This window comes from Aspergillus wentii (genome assembly GCF_001890725.1).
Source record: "Aspergillus wentii DTO 134E9 unplaced genomic scaffold ASPWEscaffold_8, whole genome shotgun sequence".
NCBI lineage: Eukaryota > Fungi > Ascomycota > Eurotiomycetes > Eurotiales > Aspergillaceae > Aspergillus > Aspergillus wentii.
This window is the reverse complement of record NW_024467839.1, coordinates 1,744,170-1,766,799: the sequence shown is the minus strand read 5'-3', so window position 1 is coordinate 1,766,799 and position 22,630 is coordinate 1,744,170. Positions and strand designations below refer to the sequence as shown.

The 22,630-nt window shown below is 48.2% G+C and overlaps 7 protein-coding genes across 7 annotated transcripts; 4 read left to right on the top strand and 3 right to left on the bottom strand.

Moving 5' to 3' along the window:
• Positions 1-412: 412 nt before the first annotated feature.
• ASPWEDRAFT_118820 (KH domain protein) lies at positions 413-3,805 on the bottom strand (the record flags this gene model as incomplete). The annotated part of the gene is made up of 7 exons (XM_040828850.1): positions 413-1,294; positions 1,347-1,544; positions 1,606-1,970; positions 2,031-2,355; positions 2,413-2,874; positions 2,932-3,213; positions 3,278-3,805. The coding sequence occupies 7 exons, from the start codon at positions 3,803-3,805 to the stop codon at positions 413-415; spliced, it is 3,042 nt and encodes a 1,013-aa protein (XP_040685183.1).
• Positions 3,806-6,273: 2,468 nt separating this feature from the next.
• On the bottom strand, positions 6,274-9,443 carry ASPWEDRAFT_45443 (uncharacterized protein). Its single transcript, XM_040836542.1, has one exon. The coding sequence runs from the start codon at positions 9,267-9,269 to the stop codon at positions 6,690-6,692; it is 2,580 nt and encodes an 859-aa protein (XP_040685182.1). The 5' UTR covers positions 9,270-9,443; the 3' UTR covers positions 6,274-6,689.
• Positions 9,444-9,584: 141 nt separating this feature from the next.
• Positions 9,585-10,884, top strand: ASPWEDRAFT_45441 (putative pyrimidine 5'-nucleotidase). The gene is made up of 5 exons (XM_040836541.1): positions 9,585-9,856; positions 9,928-9,940; positions 10,002-10,037; positions 10,102-10,530; positions 10,588-10,884. Exons 1-5 carry the CDS (start codon positions 9,782-9,784, stop codon positions 10,743-10,745), a joined length of 711 nt encoding a protein of 236 aa, XP_040685181.1. The 5' UTR covers positions 9,585-9,781; the 3' UTR covers positions 10,746-10,884.
• Positions 10,885-11,020: 136 nt separating this feature from the next.
• ASPWEDRAFT_45439 (ubiquitin-conjugating enzyme E2) lies at positions 11,021-13,766 on the top strand. Its single transcript, XM_040836540.1, has 9 exons — positions 11,021-11,391; positions 11,495-11,528; positions 11,641-11,735; positions 11,816-11,837; positions 11,891-11,987; positions 12,050-12,061; positions 12,113-12,281; positions 12,356-13,230; positions 13,292-13,766. Exons 1-9 carry the CDS (start codon positions 11,359-11,361, stop codon positions 13,305-13,307), a joined length of 1,353 nt encoding a protein of 450 aa, XP_040685180.1. The 5' UTR covers positions 11,021-11,358; the 3' UTR covers positions 13,308-13,766.
• Positions 13,767-13,975: 209 nt separating this feature from the next.
• On the top strand, positions 13,976-15,275 carry ASPWEDRAFT_118883 (C-3 sterol dehydrogenase/C-4 decarboxylase; the record flags this gene model as incomplete). Its single annotated transcript, XM_040828855.1, has 2 exons — positions 13,976-14,551; positions 14,613-15,275. The coding sequence occupies 2 exons, from the start codon at positions 13,976-13,978 to the stop codon at positions 15,273-15,275; spliced, it is 1,239 nt and encodes a 412-aa protein (XP_040685179.1).
• A 406-nt stretch (positions 15,276-15,681) lies between these two features.
• Positions 15,682-18,032, top strand: ASPWEDRAFT_747480 (GMC family oxidoreductase; the record flags this gene model as incomplete). The annotated part of the gene is made up of 5 exons (XM_040839512.1): positions 15,682-16,079; positions 16,150-16,179; positions 16,239-17,127; positions 17,185-17,686; positions 17,737-18,032. The coding sequence occupies 5 exons, from the start codon at positions 15,682-15,684 to the stop codon at positions 17,784-17,786; spliced, it is 1,869 nt and encodes a 622-aa protein (XP_040685178.1). The 3' UTR covers positions 17,787-18,032.
• ASPWEDRAFT_693983 (GMC family oxidoreductase) lies at positions 17,894-20,378 on the bottom strand. Its single transcript, XM_040839045.1, has 6 exons — positions 20,095-20,378; positions 19,897-20,016; positions 19,605-19,824; positions 18,997-19,536; positions 18,320-18,932; positions 17,894-18,262 (listed from the first exon to the last, which is right to left on the bottom strand). The coding sequence occupies exons 1-6, from the start codon at positions 20,133-20,135 to the stop codon at positions 18,018-18,020; spliced, it is 1,779 nt and encodes a 592-aa protein (XP_040685177.1). The 5' UTR covers positions 20,136-20,378; the 3' UTR covers positions 17,894-18,017.
• Between the last annotated feature and the right edge of the window lie 2,252 nt (positions 20,379-22,630).

Genomic DNA, 22,630 nt, shown 5'->3' with positions numbered 1-22,630 from the left:
GAAAACTGTAAGAACACCATCATACACCTTCGTTTCACTTGGTATCATATCTGGAATGTTTAATGAAAATCGATCCTCCGCCATGATTGCCACACAAGACCTTTCCACACCCACTACTTGGAAAAAAGAACACAATCACAAGACATGGACAAAAAACAAAAGAGGAGAGAAAACCATGAACTGAAAATCAAAGAATCAAATCGAGGACGACGCATAACAGACCTGTCGGTCACAAAGTGATATCCCCATTCTTGCTGTATTTTTTTCGACTCTTTTCTAACATCTTTGCGTGCTCTCGGTGGTATCAAAAAAAAAGAGAAAAGGAAATCCGAAACAACAAACGCTGGAAACAAAAAACAAAAGATAAAAATAAGTGCCTTGGGGTATACTGCTGCAAATTGATATTTTTCATTTAACGCGGTGGCCCAATAGGGGCCGGGTATCCAGAAGTAGAATTTGAAGTGCTAGGACGACCACTGTCAAAAGATGCGCGCGGGTCATGCTTGGGAGTCATGTCCCCGGGCGCAGTACCGAATGGAAACTTTGTGTCAAAGCGCGCTGGCCAGCCATTGCTGCTGCTGTGGCTGTGGGAGCTACCGAGGACAGGCACATCGTCCTCGGGGAGATTCACACCGGAATCATTCCATGGGTTGCGGTAACCACTGTCCCGAGACTCCATGGAGACCAGGGAGGCCTTGGAGGCATTGCTGGAGGCGTGCTTGAAAAACGATCCGGGAGAGGCAGAGTGATTCTTGCGGCCAATGAACGAGGAAAATGAGGAGATGCTTCCGGGCTTCCGGAGCCTTTCGAAGATCGATCCACGCTCACTGGTTTCATCAGAGAAGTTGGGTCGAGTAGGAGAATCCGTCACAAGGGGTGCAGGGGCATGCTGCAGCAACTTCGAGTCAAAGAAGGGCAGGGACTCTTCGAACGAGTCAGACTTCGGGCGCGGGATTGCGCCCTTGACCGTGGTCGCGTCGAGTCCGTGAGCAACAAGGCGTGAGATCAAGAAGTCGATGGCATCCTTAAGTCCGCCCGCATTGTTGCGCGTGTATCCAAGCACAACACGGTCCTCAGGGGGTGGGGTCGGAGAAGCTGATCCCGCATCAGAACCGGAGGCGGAGGCTGAGGCAGCAGGGGCGGGGAGGTCCGCGCTTGTATCCACCGTAGTGTCGACTTCGTACTGCTCCTTAAGCTTAATACAGACATCATCGCGGAAATCAGTAGACTTAAAAAACTCTCGGAGTTCAACAGAGCTCTGGAAGTGAAGCTCATGGCTCTCCGGAACCATTCCCTGCAAATAATTGTTAGCGATGTCCGCAGTTGATTTGAAGGGAGATACACACCAATAAGGCATCTACAGCCTGAGGAACTTGGTACTCAGGTCCCGAGATTGCCACGACATCACTGGCAAGTTCAGTGCTAGGGAACTCGATCTTGCAGTTCCACTTCTTTTCAAGCTCATCGATTTCCGAGATACGAGCAAGCAGTTCACGGTGATAGAGTCGGTTGATAACAACTCGTTCCGAAACATACTCAGCGTCCTGAATTGGAAACAAGTCAGGTGTCATTCAATGAACATAAAGAGAAAAAGCATCCACTTACGACTTTTTCGACCATGTCCATAATCTCCTGCTTGACGAGGTCTAGACTCTGAGCATTGCGTGCAGGTGTGCGACAGATGACGTTATCAACCTTGATGTCATCGTCTTCCTTGCCCATACCACCACGGTCCATTGCATTGGAGAACTTGACGAAGACAGAGTACTTCTTCATAATGCGTTGGATGTGCTGGCCGCCAATGCCGATGATCCGCTTGTGGTACTGATCAGGCACGTGGAAGGAGATAGAAGCCGGCATTTCTTGTTCGACAAGATCGAGTCCATTCTTCGTGGACTCGTACTGGTTACCGCAGACATCAATGTAGAAGTTGTACTCGTTGAAACCATCGAAGATGATTTGCACATTGCCTGTATGTATATTAGCCACCGCAATTTGAATCAATAGTTTCCCGGGCGATAGTGACTCACTCTGGCCCATGATCTTGTTGATCTTGCCGTTCTTCTTGCCACTGACAAACTCCTTGTGCTCGTTGGCGAGTTCAATCTTCACACGCATCTGGTATTGGCTTCGCTTGACAAAGGGTATCTGGTTGATGACCATCATTGCTGACTTGACGGCATCATCGGATCCGTTGATGGTAAAGGTCAAGTTGTCGAAGCTGACTTCAGCCCCAGAGTTGGTACAGATATCGGACAACATCGTGCGAACATCAGCTGCAGATGGAGCACGGAATCCACCCTGAGAGGGATCGGGCATGATAATCCACCAAGACGCACTGTAGAATTGACCGGCCTGTTAAAGGGTTTGGTTAGCGGCAAGACAAGTTAATGGAATCGAGCATGTACACACCAATGCCATAATTTCCCTAACGGTGCGCTCGACATGCAACACCTCGGTGCCTTGGATCCGAACTAGACCCCGTTGACTGCCAAGCTGAGGGAAAAGAACATAAGACCCGTTCATCTCCATAACCTTCCGAACCTTGTCCAGACGATCAAGCAAGACGTTGTCGATCTTGTTGGAGTTGACGATAACATCCTTAACATAGATCTTGACACCCATAACAAGCTCTCGCAGCTTTTGCTTAGCCCTGGCAATTTGTTCCTGGGTGTCACCAGTGATGTAGACCTCATCCTCACTTCGACGATGAGCACCTGGAGGGGTATAGCCAAAGATTCGAGGGAAGGGCGGAGGGAAATAGATAGCCGTGCCAGTTGCTGCCTCGATAAGTTTGATGTTCTTGCGAGTCCGACCGCAGACCAAGGTATGCATAGTCAACTCCAACTTCATAGCATCCACGTGACGTTTGAGCTGGCAGATTATTAGTATTCACAAGTGTGGGAAAAAAAGAGTCAGGGAGGAACATACAATTTGATCGATCATGATCAAAACCCTAGTCTTGGCATGTTCGGCACTCTCCATGTCTCCATAGATAGACACCCGAAACCGGTGATCCAAACCATTGTCAGAAGCGTAGCCGTAGGACGAGACCACTGCACTGTCCGTATCCCGAAACTTGGGAGTCAAGAGAAAGATATCAGTGCCAGTGTAGGCGGCCAAAGTATCCAAATGCTCCAACACGCTGCTTCGAATGCCCTTGGTCGATCCATCCATGATGAGATGCATATCCACGTCGACGGTCGCACATCGCTACCAGGCAAAATATAGCGTTAGCAATAGACACACAAAATGTGATGAGTCACTCCCAGCATACCAATAAGATAGGAGTCTCATTAAGGATCCTGGCTCGCATCTTGCGCACCATTTCTCCATCACCAGTGATGCACACGTTAGTCACCAAGCCCTGGGGTCGTCGTTGTAACGAAGGAACCGTCTTGGGCTCCGAGGACGTCACTGTGGCCTCCATTCTCCCACCACTGCTCTCAGTGATCTGACGACATAATCTCCGGAGGGATTCGACGTTGCTGGCGTGAACAGGCAGTTTATGGACCGGTGTGCCCTCTGGGGTGCCTTCAGGAAAGGACCAGCGCTGCAGAGCACCGGGACTCGCGTGGAGCACATCCTCCGCTTCAGGGCCACTCAAAGTAGACGAGAAGGGCACATTGAGCGACAAGTTGACGGTGGGATCGATACCCGTAGGAGGAGTCATTGGTGGTGCGCCGTGAGGCCGTCGAAGAGAGTGGGAAGCCATGTCGGTGTGAGGTCTGGACATGCCGAACGTGGGTGTCATTCGCTCCCAGCCATGACGGGCCTGGCCCGTGAAGTTGGAAATCTTGTGCATGGGAAGGACGGATCGAATCTCTGACCCCTTGAGCAAGTCGAGGGGAGAGAGACGAGGGAGGTCAGAGGGAGGTGAATAATGGCGGAGGGAGAAGGTCGGATGAGGAGGGAAGAATCTTTCAAGGATCGAGCCCGACGAGAAAGGAGACGACGACGCTGTTCACGACAGGGATGGGTAGAGGAATTGTCGCGGAGGTGGTGTGGGTGGACAGCACGTTAGAGTCCGGAATGATGGGGAATCAAGAAACACAAGGAAAGGGGAGAAATGGGTATTAAAAAAAGAGGAGGAAGAAGAAAGAAAAGGAATAAAAAAAAGGGAAAAGGGAAAAAGAAAATAGAAGACGCAGGAGAGAAGAGAAGGGATGTGAAAAGGGAACAGAATGTCAGCCCTGCAAGAGCTCAAGCCTGAAGGTATTTCCTCGACCCAGTTTGGCTGGACTGGGTTAGGAACGGATGGTTTGGAGTAGTCAGCAGGACCACCTGTTTTCCCTTGTGTGGGGGGAGAGAGAGAAGGGAAGAAGGAAGAATGCAGAGGGGAATAAGAATAAAAAAAAGAAGCGAAATGATAAAATGGGGAGAAGAGCAAAGAAGAAAAATACGAGGGGCTTAGGGGGAAGACAGAAAGAAGGAAAAAGGTCGAAAGTCAAAAGGAAAAAATCAAATGGGTCGAATTGTTCTTTTTTCGATTTCTCTCTTCTTCTGCAGGGTTGAAGTTTGAAGTCGCTGTCTTTTTCTCTCTCACAGACTCGCAGGCGGGCTGTGTCGTCAGTTCGGGGTGGTGCGGGTCGCGGTGGTCACGGCGTCTAGGCCGTTCATTGCGCAAACATGAAGTTGTAGATGGTCTGTTTTCTTTTTTTTCTCGTGATGATTACAAGGTCTATCATATCTCAAAAGTAATGGTCTATACACAGCGTTGGATGAGGAATGTAGGAGAGGGTGGCAGTCATCGACTCTCGCCAGATCTCCAGACACTCCGTAACTAACTAAGAAAGCCAATTCCTCGGGGATGTCAACTTTAAGGGTCCCTTTCTGGACATCAGCCTTGATTCTCATCTCATGCTCATCTCATTTCTGGATCTTCCTCATCTTCTTCCTTTTCTAAATATCTGACAGTTCTCTTCCTTTCCCTCATCCTGCCCTATTCCAGATCGGGGCCCCCAAGCGAGGCCACTGCGGTCACGTGGATCATTACGATCGTCCATCATCATCTCCATTCAGCCAACTCTCGCTTCAACAATCCCATCATCCTGGTGCAAAATGCCTAGATGCTATGGTGGAAGCAAGGGCACACACTGACTCTCCGGACAAAATCGCCGATATCTGCTCGGAATCTGTAGGGTGTCGGAGAGAAAATCCATTGTATCTAGTATTAGTATTACCAGAGCATACCAGCACTATCACCAGGGAACTGGATGGAATCCACCCCTTGGTTCTCACTGAGAACTGAACTCTCCTTTCATCATGAATCATGGATAGCAATGGCATCGATCAATGGATTCGCCCTGTGCGTACCTTACCTTTGCTCCTGGTACGCTACTGGATGGGGCTTTGCGTCATGATCTCTGGATGTCGTTTACGGAGGATTCGGCCCGGAATTTTCAAGGAAATGAATGAATTGGGAATCCGGAAAAGACAGGAAGAACAGAAAGCATTACTGTGCCTGGTATCATCTGCTTCAATCATTATGATTAGAATTGTCTGCGGGGAATTCCTGGCAATTATTACCAATCTAGTACCTTTGTCATGAGAGCAGATAAAAATACATATTGTATGGACACCACTCTTATGGCAAAAGTACTCATTTGCATATATTAATGTATGTGGCATAAAACACACTTACAGAGTGTACAGAGTAGACATGGCGATATATTTTGCTATCCGCCAATTCACCAACATCCACATCCCACACACAGTAGACTAAGCATTAACTAGAATATCCCCAGACATCCAAATCCTTCCCAACAACTGAAACAAAAATCAACAACAATCCATGTTAATCAACAGCCCATCGAAAATCCCGGCAATCTCGATCCCTCCAAAGTAATCGACGTCATCTACCAGTCATCAAGTGGGTCATCAAATCAAACGGTCAATTTCTCTCCTTTCTGTAGCAAATTTTAACGGAGAGAGTCTGAGACAAAGTGGCACTATGGATTGATGAAGAAAAAAAAATACTCCACTTTCTTGCTTTGCTGCCTTGATTATCGCACAAATATAGTGTGTTTGGATCGAGGTGGTCCATGTGTTGTACAGATATGTAGTTAATAAAAGTAGGTACCTTGCTATCCATGTCACTATATCTAAGAAACCCCCTTTTTCTTGCAGCATCATCGGCCAATTATCAATTCTGTATGGTCTTTGCTATCTTTCACTTTTTTAACTGGGATGGTAATAATCTTCCAACTCATGGACAGGTCGATAGGTGATATCGTCCAATAATGAGTGGCATGGAGTCCTAGAAGATATGTAATCATGGTCTGCCTGATAGAAAATAATCATCCACCTTCAGTACTTAGTGTTATCTTTGCCGAGTTTGTCGCTTCATTTCAACAACTCAGTCTGGATTGCTGATTGAACAGGTGGAATCTGCATGCCCTGGTTTATCAATTGGAAAATCGACTGACTAGTAGGACCACCTTGCTCTACTTTGATCTAGGTACCCTTGTACTGTCTTGCATATGATAAAAACCTATTGTCTGTTGTAATACTCCATGTCATTATGCACCCTTTTCTGATTTTGTAGTGGTATCTCTGATGCAAGTCATTTGATCCAAGGCCGAGTTCATGTCTATCTACCTTACAAAATTCCTATCATATCGTGACTGTTCGTTATTCCCATTAAACTAGTCCCACACCAAATTCCAACTTAAATACATACACATATCTCAATACCGGGGAGGAGCCCGATGGACTACATCCCTCCCCCCTTCGAGAAGCATCCGCTCTGGTTCTCCGCCATCGTAGTAGCGTTCTTCCCTGGCTGGAGCACGAGCTGCCATATACACAGGCCGCTCAATGTAATCCCTCGCTCGTCGGGGATCTTCGTCCACGTAGACACTCATGTCTCGTCCGCCCGGGCGCACACTTTCAACCCGTTGAATCACCTCACGCGGTTCATCGTACCGGGTTGCAGTCGGAGGTCGGACACTAGACATCCTGACCAACCGTTCCCGTGGAATATCAGCTTCATCCACGTAGGCCGCATGCCGGGGAGGGTACTCGGTGACTTGAACGCTGCTGCTGCGTGGATATGGTTCTCGTTCATCTAAAGCCGTATACGGTCGTCGCTCAGCCGGGGTCGGTCGAGCGTAGTCGGTGACCCGTCGATACGTGCTCTGCGGAGGCGGCATTTCCTGGACATATCTTCGACCACCATATGGATCTTCAATGATCGAGGCAGCCCGCACACTTGCCGGACGTACTGGTGGGTGATCTTCATAGACGTCCCCTTTCGGTATCCGGCTAACTGGTGGGGCCATTGGTTGCATCCTCGGTGTAGCCATAGTCTCGTAATATTGATTCCCTTGTGCGTCAACCACAATTCGGCGCGGGGGAGGCGCCATGATCCGAGTTGGAGGCTCTTCGTCATAGTAGACCTCACGATATCTAGTTGAAGTTGGCGATTCATCGATTGGAACGTAACGTCTCGAGTAGGGCTGGGCGGGTTTGTCATAATACCGAGGTTGTTCTGGCAGTGGACGCTCAACAACCGCATAAGATGGGGCTCGCAGGGCACGGGGGCTAGTTTGGTCGATGTACTCGCGCGGATATTCTGGTTGCCGGGCATTGTGCAAGCTCGCAACCCTCCTGAGATCTTGGTCATCGCGCGCAGGCCGTCTGGTACTGAGACGGGAAACTGTGCGTTGGATGCCAGGTTCAGTATGGATTTCACGGTATGGATCCAACTCGTACGCAGGGTCCCTAATTGAAGGCTCTCTCCGCTCCACCGCAGGAGTATATTGCGGAGATGCGATATCAATGTAGATGGGTCTCTCTTGAGGCTGCCGACTTCGAAAAGCCGGGGTGTCTGCGAACGGTGGAGGCGAAACTGGCTCCTCTTTAATATAAGGGTCAGAGTCAAAAGCTTGTCTTCTATACGAAACCTGACGGGGTTTATCCCTTCCTTCCTGCAACCGCCTACGTTTTCTAGGCATCAAGTGTGGAGCGGCAACATCGGGAGTAGCGCGATCAGAATCCTGACCAGGATTGCCCCGGTCTGATCCATATTCTGGTCGCGACTCCTTGAGCTGATGGACAGATGGAACCTTAGTTATTGCTAAAGGCGAGACTCTGGATGGCTGGGGAGCTGCGGGTGATGTTATATGATTTCTCACAATCCTCATATCGCCTCCTGGTGATGCCGATCTGCGAGTGTAACGAATTCGATCGGCCTGCCGGCCATCGGGAGCTCGTCGTTGTCTTGTACCTCCCGGATAGCCCCTCGTAAATTCCTGGCTGTCTCTCCTTTCCATCGGTGGCACACCCGGAGCCGGAGGCGAATACTCGGGCTCCTCAAGGGCATCGGTCGGTGGCTGGGCCTCGTAAGACCTAGGGGTTGCAAGGTCTACCTGAGCATTATGCGGCTGCCTCTGATGATAGGGTAAACGCTGGTCTGCAACTGGGTTGTAAGTATCTTGCATTTCCTGATCCGGTCCAGTTCTGTTGAGGGCCTCAAGCCGTTGCAACTCATCTGAATTATGTTCTACTGGGGCTTCAGTAGCAAGGTCATCTGGGTTTGATGGAGGCGCTAGAGATGTTCTCTGCGGCTCGCCATTTTGTGGGGAGTCCGGGGCTCTACTAGAGTAGAAGGAATTCTCGTCAAACGAGTCACTAGGGGCCCCTGTACCATTGGGCCCAGCGATATCGCTTGGAGCAGTGGGCCTGACCATATCAAGAGCCTTATTCAAAACATCAGAGACATCGAAGTCTGGTTTTGTATCTTGTATAGAGGTTTTTTGCCTCGACTCTTGCCTTTTTTGGTCAAGCTGTTCACGCAATGTCCTCTCCACCCTCTGCCGCTCCAACTGTATTTCCGCCCTGACCAGATCATCCGACTTGGTCAAAAATATGGGATCAATCTCGGAGGCAGGCTTGGGGACGATACGCGAAGATGGACCCATCGCGGTCGCTGCAGCAGACGGACCATTCATGGGAGTAGTTTGTGAGCTCGTAACTTCTGATGCCGGCAGGATAGACTGCGACGACTTTTCCGTTCCCTCTGGAGGAGATACGGGTGGTCCGCCAGCCTTTGCTACCTGTGTTTGTGTTGTGATAGGGGGGTTGGGAGGGTTTCTCGAGGTAGCCTTGCGCACAAACTGGCGAGGAACTTTCAATCTGGGGTGAATTCCAGAAAAGACATCGTCACTTATTCTCAAAATTTTCTCATACTCCTTCACCTCTTCGCCTATTGGTAGCCCCGTAGGTATACTACCTGTTGGAAGTTGAGTGGCCCCGTGAGCCGCCATGATCTTGGAAGCTGCTGCAATAGTGAAAAATTATGCTGCCAGTGCAATGTGTTTCCAGAGTGGATCAAATAGACCTCTCTTATCACCTGGACAGAATACAACTGTCAGAGTCAACACACTGAACTCCAAGTCAATGACCTGGCTCAAGGTGAATGGAGGATGGGAATAATAAATAATGGTCGTAGGAGAGAAGAGGAGGTTGCGAGTTGGCACGGAAGCTCGCCCTTTCAGCCGGCCTGACGCTAAACTCGCTGGGGCATGACGCGGGTTGGCGGCGCGGCTAATCCCGCATCGGAGTTGCAACAGCGACGCCGGCTTCACCTCACAGTTGCGCAGTTATCCCCCACTTGTCGACGATAGACGTCTATTGAACGCGCTGGAGTTGAGTCCTATCGCTCATGTATCGTGCCTTCTGCGCATCTCCCAGACCGCAATTCTTATCTGGAGGCCTCTCGTCTTTCTTCCGTGCTCCGTCCTGCTATCGGAACAATATAGTTCGCAATCGGAGGACCATGGCAAATTCCGCCTGCCCGGCCCCTGAGGCATTTGATTCCAGGCCGGTTTTCTTTTTTGATATTGACAATTGTGTATGCAAAAGCTGCGATCGCATCGACATTAATACGTGGTTCTTACCTTATACTGACTTGAGTTGGTATAGCTTTATTCCAGATGTTAGACAGACCCCGCATATTGTTAGAATGACACGATAAGTGCTGACAGATGGGCGTGCAGCATGTAACATACACGATGAGATGCAGATATTGATAAGTGAGCTATTCTGGGTCCTCTCCGTCTTTGAAACCACCCCTTCTAACAGACCTACGATATGTAGATAAATTCTTCGTCAAACACCTTTCCCTCGATCCTCAAGACGCTCATATGCTCCACCAGAAATACTACAAAGAATACGGCCTTGCCATCGAAGGACTCACCCGTCATCACCAAATTGATGCTCTTGATTTCAATCGCGAAGTCGACGATGCTCTGCCGCTGAACAACATCCTGAAGCCGGACCCCAAGCTGCGGAAGCTACTTGAGGACATTGATAAGACAAAAGTCAAGCTATGGCTTCTCACGAACGCATACGTCAATCATGGCAAGCGTGTCGTGAAATTGTTGCAAGTTGATGACCTTTTTGAGGGGATCACATACTGTGACTATGCGCAGCCGCCGCCGTTGGTTTGTAAACCTAGCCAGGATATGTACGAAAAAGCGGAGATAGAGGCGGGCGCTCCAAGTACAGAGCAGTGCTACTTTGTCGGTACGTTTTTCTTTCTTACAATGCTGATTTCGCAAAGGCTGACCAAATTGCTGGCAGATGATTCCCACCTGAACTGCAAGCACGCTGAGGCTCGCGGCTGGATCACAGCTCACTTTCTTGAGCCCGAGCTTCCGATGCCTCGTGTTCCAGCGTCAAAATATTTGGTACGAAACCTCGAGGAATTGCGGCTTCATTTCCCTCAGTTCTTCAAGTAATGCCGGGGTGGTAGCCGTCCTCCGAAATTAGATTTTAGATGCCCCCGTTGAACTTGTCATGATGTATTCACTATTCTATCATAATTCCTTTTTTACATAACTAGAATTATACATACAATTATCTACAGGGAAGAAGTGCAAATAATTCGATTCATCTGGTATAATCGGAAAATAAATGGATCGGCAGTAATAGTGGTAGAAAAAAAAAAAGGGTTGGAAGGCCCAGCATATTGGCCTATGATTGTCGTAAATTCGGATCCATTAGATTGGGAATTATTATTTCCCCATGTTGTGTTTTCAGCTTGCTGCTGCTCGTGTTGCTATGATTGTTGACTGACATTCACTGCTACTCACTGGTTTCCTTTATTTTTCCTGCTTTTTCTCACTTCCAACCTTCAAAGAGACACAACTTCAGTGACCAGGCAGTAGGCTCTGCTATTCCTCCCACCCCATAAACAGGCAGCCAACTTGACATCCGGACTGGTCTACCTGGGGATTTTTTATGCACCTCGCTGCCTTTCTGGTCCGCCGGGAGTAGTTAAAGAACCACTCCCCACAACCCTCATTGAACTGACAACAAGAGATCTGGGGCCTTCCAGTGGTTGCTGCCAAGATGTCCGACCAGTCAGTCCTGCGTATTACTCGGGTAAGTATTCCGCTGGTTTTTTGTCGTTCGCTTCTTCTTGCAAATACATTACAGATCTCAGCTGGCTAATGAGGGGGCCTTGTTTCTTTTGGTGGGGTTTTAGGACATCAAGCAGTTACAGCAAAGTGCAGACCTCTGTAGGTACACCTTTTGTACACAAGCATGATATGAGAAATCCTTCTATCGCCTTTTCGCTCCCCCCCCCTCCCCCTTTCTATGGCAGGATAGGCTTATGTTGTTTGTTTATAGCTCTCGCGGTGTATTGTGACGAGTCAGATGTCCGCACCGTCAGCGCGCTCATCCTGGGACCCCCAGAATCGCCTTACCAGTTCGGCTTCTTTGAGGTTTGTTCTTAGTCCCTTCTAAAAGAATATATCACGGCATATTTGTAGGTCATGTACTAACCACCAGAGATACTATTCAGTTCGCGATTAAATTCGGCAAAGGTATGACGGGTTTAGGAAATCTGTCGCAGAAAATCTGATCTCTTGTACCTTAGATTATCCAGCAAGCCCTCCTACTGTCAAGGCAGTGACTACGAATGGAGGAAGATGCAGGTTCAACCCAAACATCTATGCTTCTGGCAAGGTTTGCTTGTGAGTCTCTGGTGGAAACTTGATTTTATAGTGGTACATGTGCTGACAAAACGTCGACGTAGATCGATTCTTGGGTAGGACTACCCCCGAAAAATAAAACCGAGGAACGTTGCTGATACTCGCAGAACCTGGCGTGGTGAAAGTGGGGAGCAGTGGTCGTCGGCTCAGGGATTAGAGTCAATTTTGATCTCGATCCAGAGCTTGATGTCTGCTAATCCATACGAGAATGAGCCTGGCTATGAGAATGCCAACATGGAATCGGATTTGACGAACATGAAGTCCTATATCGCCAAGGTAAATAAGCCCAATTCCCGTGGAACTGCTTAGTTCATGTCATGCTAATAGAGCCACGTATTTCCTATAAAAAGATTCGCCATGAGACTCTACGAATTGCTGTTATGGCGCCTCTGGAACGGACATTGGGCATCATGTCGAATGGGAAAGTTATTCCACCTAGATTCAGGAAACCATTTGAAGAACGGGACGAAGAAGAAGATTTTGGTTTTTCAGGAAGTATTCTGCCCTATGACCCGTTTACGGATATTCGCAAGAGACGATTCCTGTGGTATTTCGAGTCGTATATGCAGGCCATCGATGCCGCGGAACAGGAGAAGCCTGGAAAGCGTAAATTCGAAAGAATGCCTTTTGAATCGACCGGGAACGCCATGGACGGAAATTTCGACTATGCTGAGCTGAGGCGAAGGCTTACCGTGATCAGAATGGTCATTATCCATGAGACCCAGAAGTGGCCCGTTGAGGGACGCAAGGCTCAGGAGGAAGAAGCGGGTATTGCGGCGAACCTGTACCGTCAGCACGAGCAGATCATTGAAGATTTTAAGCGTCGAGGGAGCTTCACTGTTGACTTGGGCCTTTCGGATGGCAACCCTTTCCTTTGGGAATTGACATACTTTGGTCGACCTATGACGCACTTGGATGGCGGTATCTTCAAGATGAAGGTCTACTTGAGCCCGCGGTTCCCAGAGGAACAGCCCCGTGTTTTCGTAGAGACGCCGCTCTTCCACCATCGTGTTTCCAAAGATAAGGTACTCTTCTATCTTCCGCTGCGTACGGATGAAATGAGATACCACATCGAAGCAATCGTGGATGCTTTAGAAGACGAATCACCGGCTTATGATCCGCGAACTACTGTGAACCCGGAGGCAACAAAGCTTCTCTGGGGCTCCCCTGATGAGAAGAAGCAATACAAACGCGCGCTGCGCCGTTCAGTGGAAAGAAGTGCTGAGTAAGTCCTGTATCCTCCTGATGCTATTCTGGATGCTAATGAAGACCATTCAATGATATAGAGAAGCGTTTGCATGAATGCATCAAGTTCAGTCGCACTTTTGAGAATGCCACCAGCCTTGGGGTTCGATCTGAGCCGAATCATTCTCAATACCTTGCTTTGAAATATCAATCGGTCTTTCAGTTTTTTGATTCCATCTCGCTATATCCCAGCATGCGCTTTCAGGGTGTTCTTTTTCGGGTGTTTAGGAGCCACGGCACTATTCTCCAAATGCATAGGGCGGAAGGATTGCATTGCAATCTAAATCAACATAATGATAATGAATATTTTCCCTTGGATGTGTTGCCACGGAGTAAAGCCAGTCATTGGCATATTGACAGTACTCCGAAGGGCCATCTTATTGTTCCCCCTTTGCAACATGAATGCTCTTTGTACCTAATCTGGTCAATAGCAATCAATACCACTGTGTATTAGGGTGAAACATGACTTGCTGCACCTAATTTTTTTTTTAATATAAGAGTAATATTAGACTGGGCAAGACACCCATCCTGAGCTGTCGAGGAGAAAAAAACACGAGGCAGGTAATCTGGTTCCTTGAGATTAATATGTGGGGGGTCCGAGCTTTGGCCCCGGGGATTCTCCATCTTCAACAATCGCCGCCGACGGCCTCCTTAATCCTACCAACTGTCTTCTCCTTCTTTACCCCACACTCACTTCAGAACAGGATTTCACTTCGAACGCCATAATGTCAGTCAAGCGACCTACTATGTCGTTGGGTACCGTCCTGGTGGTCGGTGGTTGCGGGTTTCTAGGCTGGCATATTGTCGATCAGTTGCTCAATTTTCCGTCGGAGACCGACCCCAGTGTTGCCCTCCCCAAACCGCAAGGAGACGCTCGATTCGAATACCCTCTTTTGAAAGACCGATACCCCAGAAATATCGCGAAGGTCGCGGTGGTGGATCTGCGGACGTCCAAGAATCGGTTGCCTGGCGCAGAGTATCATGAGGGCGATATCACATCGGTGGAGTCCATGTTGACCGTATTCCGCGCGGTCAAGCCTGACGTGGTTATTCACACTGCAACACCATCAGTGTTAGATGCTAGCAAGGAAATGCTGCACAAAGTCAATGTGAATGGAACCAAGACGTTGGTGGAGGTCGCAGGCGGAGAGCATGGTGACTGGGGTGGAAAGTGCAAGGCTTTCGTATACACCAGTTCGTCCTCTGTCGTGCATGACACACAGAGCAACCTGATCAATGCTACTGAGGAATGGCCTCTTATTAGAGGAGAGCGCCAGCTGGAGTACTACTCGGAGACAAAGGTATGTCTTCTTTTCTTCTGTTAAGTTGTTTGATTGATGCTGATGAACCAATTTGAAATAGGCCGATGCGGAAGAGCTGGTCTTGAAGTACAACCGCGCATCACCTTCTTCGATGTTGACCTGCGCCCTCCGTCCTGCCGGTATCTACGGAGAGAAGGACACCACATTCACCTACAAAATCCTGGAACACTCGGCCAAGGCTTCCCCGACTGTCCTACGAATGCAACTCGGCGAAAATAACAACCTCTTCGATTTCACCTACGTGGGCAACATCGCATACTCCCACATGCTAGCTGCGTTCCGTTTATTGGCGACCAAGGAACGGCTCGAGTCTGGCCAGGGTGAACTGCTAGACATCGAGCGAGTCGATGGAGAGGCGTTCAACATTACCAATGACTCTCCGGTTTACTTCTGGGACATGACACGCGCTGCCTGGGCATTGACTGACAAGGTCGTTGAGCCTGAGCAAGTGTATGAACTTCCAGAGTCGATCCTGGGACCCGTGGGTGGTATCGCAGAAACGGTGCTGGGTTTGTTCGGCAAGACACCACGTCTCACCAGACGTACTGTGCGGTACTCGTGTATGACACGATACTACTCGGCTGACAAGGCCAAAGTACGACTTGGATATTACCCCATTATCCCGGTGGACGAGGGTCTTGCTCGAGCAGTTGGGTACGTCGTTGAAAGCAATCGCTTGGAAGCGCAGAAGAAAGGACTGTAAATCAGTCGGTTTTAATTGAGTTCTTCCGGCATATAATGTATTACTATGAGTAATTTTTATTTTGTTTCCCTGTTTTTATCTTTGAGTTGTTGATAAGCATTACCTATCGCCATGGGCAATCCTATTTTATCTGCTGATGAAGTTCAATATTTTCCATCTTCTGGGGCTGGAGCTTGCTTTACATTGTTCTTGCTAGCGTGTGAGTTGCGCCTGGAGCTCAGAATCCAAAACTACAAACTCGACTCGACGGCAGGAACAACCCTGGCGATGTTATTCACTCGGACTTCACAGCCCATCACCATGGATTCTCCTTCGACCTATTCATCTGCTCATTTTCTCTGCACTGCTAACTCTTTAATGCGCATTAGTCAATCCCTTCGTATCAGATATCGTTCACGCCATTCAAATGCTGCTGTTGTTCTCCTTGCTCGTGGCTCTGGCAGCATCAGTTGCAGGCATACAGGGAAGTTCAGAAAACATTCTCTACAGCAATCTGCCTGGAACCTCGGAAGGTCTACCTGGTATTCATGCCTCCTTTGACTATGTAGTGGTTGGTGGTGGTACCGCAGGCGTGACGATCGCAGCGCGCCTAGCTGAGAACAAGTTTCGCGTGGCGCTGATAGAAGCAGGGGACTTCTATGAGGTCAAATATCCGATTTCAAAAATTCCTGGGGCCTGCAGTCTTGGGGTTGGATCGGACCCAAAGTCGACGTTGCCAGTGGACTGGAAGTTTGTGGCGAAGAGTGTTCCTGGTGCCAACTATCGTGACATTCACTATCCCAGAGGAAAATGCCTGGGTGGATCGTACGAATCTGATACTTTCTACTGCCGCATATTGGGACTGCATGGTGCTAACCATTCTATCATCACTTAGGTCGGCGTTGAACTTTATGATATACCAAAGGTCCGTGGATGGTCTTCTCCCCGCCTCTTGATATGATGCTGAGATACGGTTGGAAACAGACCGACTGTCGATTCGATGCAGCTCTGGGCTGACCTCATCCATGATCAGAGCTATACTTTCGACAAAGTCCTTCCTTATTTCAAGAAAACAGTCCATTTCACTTCTCCGCGTGACAAGCTTCGTTTTGCCAATGCCACGGCGCGATTTAACGAGAATGCATTTGACAACAATGGCCAGCCGCTTCAAGTATCCTATCCTAACTATGCCATGTCCTTTTCTAGCTGGGTGAAACAAGGATTGGAGACTATTGGAATTAAAGAGACACAAGATTTCAACAGTGGATCGTTGATTGGCTCCCAATATTGCGCCTTCACTATTCGGCCTTCTGATGAGAGGAGAAGTAGCTCAGAAGCTGCCTTTTTCAGGACCTTTTCATCAATAAAACGATTAAAAACCCTGAGAGTTTATAAGAACACCCTGGCTAAACGGATTCTATTTGACTCTCGGAAACGAGCAACAGGGGTAGAAGTTAAGACTGGTTTTCTGAAATACGCGTTGAACGCCAAACGAGAGGTCATAGTCTCTGCAGGTGCCTTTCAGTCCCCTCAGCTCCTGATGGTATCAGGTATTGGCCCGGTTGACGTTTTAGAAGAACATGGAATCAAAGTCATCTCTAACCTTCCAGGGGTTGGCCAGAACATGTGGGATCATCCTTTTTTTGGGCCAACATATCAGGTGGCTCTAGAAACATATACTAAAATGGCTACGGACACTGTTTACCTCGCAAGACAGCTGTCCAAGTACGCAACTTTTCATAAAGGACCACTGACAAACCCTGTCGCGGACTACTTAGCTTTTGAAAAGATCCCCAAAGATTTTCGGTCTGGATTTTCTCCCCAGATGGAGAATGACCTTTCCTGGTTTCCTGGTGACTGGCCCGAGGTGGAGGTTTGTGGTTTCCAGCATTACTGATACGTAGGAATGCTGATTCACTGAACGCGGCAGTATCTCTCCGCGGCAGTTTATGTGGGCAACTTCTCTAACCCTTTCGCCATACAACCAAAAGGTGGTGGTCAGTACGCAACCATCTTGGGAACTTTGGTTGCACCCACATCTCGTGGAAATGTCACAATCACCTCGGCCGACACAGCGGATCTTCCAGTTATCAATCCTAACTGGCTTTCTACTGAAACCGACCAGCAGGTGGCAATAGCTACGTATAAACGCATCCGAGATGCCTTTCACAGTGACTCGATGGCACCTATTATTGTCGGTGATGAATACTTCCCGGGGTCTAAGTATAAGACGGATGTTGAGATTCTCGAAGTAATTCGAAATAGCGTGATGACAATTTTTCACGCAGCTTGTACATGCAAAATGGGCATTAGTAGTGACAATATGGCCGTGCTTGACAGCAAGGCCCGAGTATTTGGCGTTGGCAAACTGAGGGTCGTGGATGCCAGTGCATTCCCGATTCTGACCCCTGGGCACCCTCAATCAACAGTTTGTAAGTTGATCTTCAATGCCAGTCATTTGCTGGCTGTTGACACATCGCAGATATGCTTGCAGAGAAAATTGCCTCGAATATAGTCAATAATTCTGACTGAGTTCTGTTGAGTCGTATTCATGCGATATGCTTTGCAAAAAAACTTGATATGGATTTAATATGCATAAGATACGAGAAATGAGTATATATACAAGTCCATAGAGAAGCCAAAAAGCCTAACTCAAAATTAAGTACCATTTGAAGAATCAACAAGACCTCCTGTTTGTTCGTAAAAAATCAGTTCCCATCGTCAGTGCAGTAAGAATATCGTTCATTAACCATGTCAAACCAATCACAGAGCTGCACGCACGCGTGTGCTCTCGGCTTGAGATAGAGACCAAGTCTCTTTGATCAAGTCCGCGCACTTTTCCCCAATGCCGTAGGCAGGCATCTGGGTATGACCTCCATGGAGGGTAGGCATGACACTGCAATCGGCGACACGAAGTCCAGAGACACCTCGTACGCGCAGCTTATTATCCAAGACTGCTTGACGATTATTGTCTTTCCCCATGGCGCAAGTTCCGGCTGCGTGGTAGCCTAAGCAAGAAGTATGTTAGCGGTATGCTATCGCCAGAAAAGTTTGATCGAACTCACATGTAGTAGCATGCTCCTTTACATAAGGCACCCATTCTTCACGAGTGGTGTAGGCATGATGGCTCAGATTAGGCGGCCAAGAACCCTTGACAAGATCTCTAGTTCCAGCGCCGCCCATAATGATTTCATTACCAAATCTGCACGCCTCTGACAACACAAGCATGTCCAGGGGATCAGATAGGTAATTGCAATCAACGACGGGATTATCAAGGGGATCACTAGAAGCCAACGTCACCGACCCCCTTGACCTCGGAGAAAACAGCTCAGCAATCATCGAAAACACATGTTGATTGTTAACCGGGAACTGATCATATTGTTTCGGACCGCCGTAGCATTCCGTCGTGAAGAGTTCGATATTCGGCTGTTTGGATGGGATGAGGCCCATGGGGTCGCGGGTTTTGTCGTTCTTGGGGAAGCTGTTTTTCCAGAGTGGTTCGTTGGCGAGACGGTCGTCGAGACGGGCAAAGGCAAAGGAGCCAAAGGGGAAGGAGGAAAGGAAGCCTTGTTTTTGGGACTTCCAGAGGTTGTATGTGGTGGTGAAGTTGTCGTCGTGGTAGACGTGGTGGTCGTTGGTGAGGTTTTTCCGGGCAGTTTCGTAGAACATGAAGACGATCTAGGTTATGTCAGTACTAGGTATTATCTTATTGAGTTCTTTCTGTGGATTTTCTAGGGATTACCGGGTGGTCCATTAGGTTTCTTCCAACACCAGGGGAGTCGACTAGACATGGGATGGAGTGCTTGTTCAGTTCCTCTCGTGGGCCGATTCCGGATCGTAAAAGAATAGCCGGACTGCAGTATGCGCCTCCACTGATGATAACTTCCTTTTTTGCATGGTAAGTCCGAGTCTTTCCCCCTACATCGCGGACCAGAACGCCCGTAGCCCGTAAGCCAGAGTTGCCATCGTCCTCGATGAGAATCTTGTCCACAGTACTATCCGTCTTGATGGTGGTGTTTTTCCTCTGGTGGCCGTTGGTGATGAAATCGGCGCTGGTGGTACGCAGCCCGTTGTGCACTGTGCGCGGGACATGGCCACATCCATGCGGAGTCTCGCCCGTTGAAAACATATCATGGACTAGGGGTAGACCTTGTGAAACGAAAGAGTCCATTATACGCTGGGATATGGGAGCTAGGTCGTGAGGTTCTGTATGGAGTGGGCCAGAGTAGCCGTGGCTGTTTTCATCTTCTCTGAACCAGCCTTTGGGATGGAAGGTTTCGACCTGGGATGTGTGAGTATATGGACTGACTGACTGCTTTTGGGGGACGAAGATGAAAAGTGCGCACATACTCTTTTCATGCAATCGAAGAATTCCTCTCCACTCCATCCTTCCAAATCCCAATCATCAAAGTCTTGCTTGGACCCGCGAATGCAGAGAGTGCCATTGCATCCACTGCAGCCGCTGAGGAATTTGCCTCTGCTGAGTTTGACCTGGCGGTTGTTGACGCCAGGCATAGGCGGAGTGATTACGTTCCAGTCCGTGTTGGCATCGTCGAAGTTGTTGGACCAGCTGTGATAGTTGATTTCATCAGGATGGGGTGTGTCGAGAGAAACGAAGAGTGGAGGGATGAGACTGACTTACCCACCAACCATGTGGACATTCTCCAGGTCTTTATGATGAGGTCCAGCCTCGAGAACAAGGACTTTGAGGTTTGGATTTTCCGCCAGACGGCCAGCAACGACGCATCCAGATGTGCCACCGCTAGAAGATTCAGGGGGGCATTGTTTAGATGTGTTTTTTTGGCCATGGTGGAGCGTTGGATTTGGGGCTGAAACTCACCCGCAGATAATATAGTCGTAGTATGGTTCAATTGAACTCATCTTGCCGTTTCTGTTTCATGTGCTTTCTTCTTATCCACTTCAATTTGGTCTACCAAAGACTCAGAAATGAAAGAAATCACACCGGTTTATATCTTTATCGGACGGCCCCTACATCGCGAGGAATCTTGTAAAACCCTATGGGGAATTCCGCCATGAATTCCGCTATGTCACGAACGTCGCCGCGAGTCTGATTGGAGACTGGAGTAATATCAATCCGGGGAAGGAGACTGGGATGGTAGAATATGCTTTGGTGGGGTGAGTGGTGAGACAGTCTGTGCGGGGGAGGATCGAGTAGCAGGCTAGATGAGGCGGAAATGTGCGGATTGAATTCCTTTGAAGCATTTAAGAGTGCTTGGATGGCTATACGAAGGTTGGTTGGTGATGATTGCATGACTCGACTGAGTTGGTGGCAAGAGGAGATATATATTGTCTGTGTGATATCTGTCTGATCTGAATGATAGCTACATATTGACGTGACATTTTATTGATGATAGAAGGGATATACACAACATTAGATCCTCCTTTTGGTATCCAACACTGTAAAATCACAGCAGAATCCATGATAAAGACGGCACCAGATCACAACGCGGAGATGCCTCCACAAAGGACGATCATTGCCACTTCCCCTCGAGACGGGGTAATGATTGACAGTGGAACGTGGAGAGAGAACCAGAAGAACCAGAAAGTGGATTCGCATCCTTTATGATGATTTATTAGAGAAAATCCTGAAAGTGTGATAACAGAGTTTGCCTCCGTCGATGTTAGTTAATAATGACTCCAGGTTCGGTTCGAGGACGATGGGCGATGACGATAGTCATCCTATCATCTCAAAAATCAGACCAACGACCGAATTGGACGACGTGCTGAACCAGTGGACACCAGCCAATGCATTCATCAATGTCCACAGGGGCATCTGATTGATTGATGCAGCCAGCAGAGAAGAAGATCCCCGTCTCTCAGGTGATGGACAGACAGCACAGTTACCCCGCAGAATGCTGGTTCTTACAGGTCAGAGTTTGATCGATCAAAAGGGACACAGCAGAGCACAGAAAGCAGAGAAAAAAGTGAAATAAACAAGTTGGAGACCGGTGGAAATCCACCCCGAGCAGTCCGTGGAAAGATTGTACGACTTGATGCTGTAGAGGACAGGCAAGGAGGTCGCTTAGCAGCGGGGGATAAGAGAATCCATTGTGATGGTGACCTTTTTATATCAAAATAACGCATACAATCCATTAGAATTAATAATAACAACAATAAACATCATAGCAACCAGACTGGAAGAATGTCGAGTATGGAGGAGCGACAGGAGTGGCGTTGGTCGTGTGGTCGATGATCCTGGATGGGATCTGGAGTTGATCAGAAGATGTATTAGTACGACTATAACAGTGGATTATAATAGTGATATTATTGGCTTGGAGTAATACATAGCATATTAATATAATTAAATTAATAAAATAAAAGAATAACAGGGCAAAGAAAGCTATTGAGAATAATAATACGATCTGTTATAACAACATCTCATCCGGAAAACAGCAGTTGGTCAACAAAAGTACAACAACAAATATGGATAATTCTATTAATTCTACAGAGTATTCTATTCGATCGAATTCTACATCTCGTCTATCCCAATATAACTCTAATCCAGTTAATAACCATAGTAGTTGTAAATCCAGACTAATTGCTGTAAATCTGGGTATCTTCATCTCCTGCTAAACGAACAAAGTACCCGATAAGCAGTCCTGCAAATCCCTAGTATTTTCTCTCGTCCATTCGAATTCATTCTTCTTCGACTCTGTATGTCTACTTCTTTATGATATCGAATACTTCTTCTGATACTTCTCTTTTTTAATCCTCATTTTTTCCTACTGTGGTCTGATTTCCCACCGCCCACTACCTTTCCCGCCTTTTCTCTCTTTCGCTCTCGTCAATCTTTCTTCGCTGTTCTTCTCCCCCTCCTCGTTTTTTCTTTCCCCATCCCATGGAGTAACCTCTCCTTTGCCCTCCCCATTGCTTTCTCTTTCTCTTATTTATCATCTATATTCGACCTGCCTCGTGCCAGCCTCAACCAGAGGTTGGCTTGTCGTCAATCGTTTTGGCTTCGCGTCCAACGTCTTTCCGTCGCGCCAATTCCCCCGCATAGCCGCTTCTCTCCGTTTTCCCCTGCCTCGATTTTCTTGTCCTTACGTGACCAAGACATTTTTTGTCTCTCGTCTGTTGCTTCTGCAATTTTTTTTCCTTTATCTGTTATTTTTCGGAACCCTCATCCTTTTCGGGAGCAGTATCTACTGCAAATCCAATAGCTTCGTCCACTTCGCAGTGAGGTCATCTTTTGTCTTTACTGGCGTTCCACCCCCCGCCCGCGAATCTCGCCATGGCCAGTTGATGCTGCGGATGAATCCATAACCTCCAATCCAAAGGGCACCCGCTCTGCCCGGCAGACGGTTCTGCTCAGAATCTGTTTACTGTTCCCAATCTCTTTTGTTCGACTTTCCTAT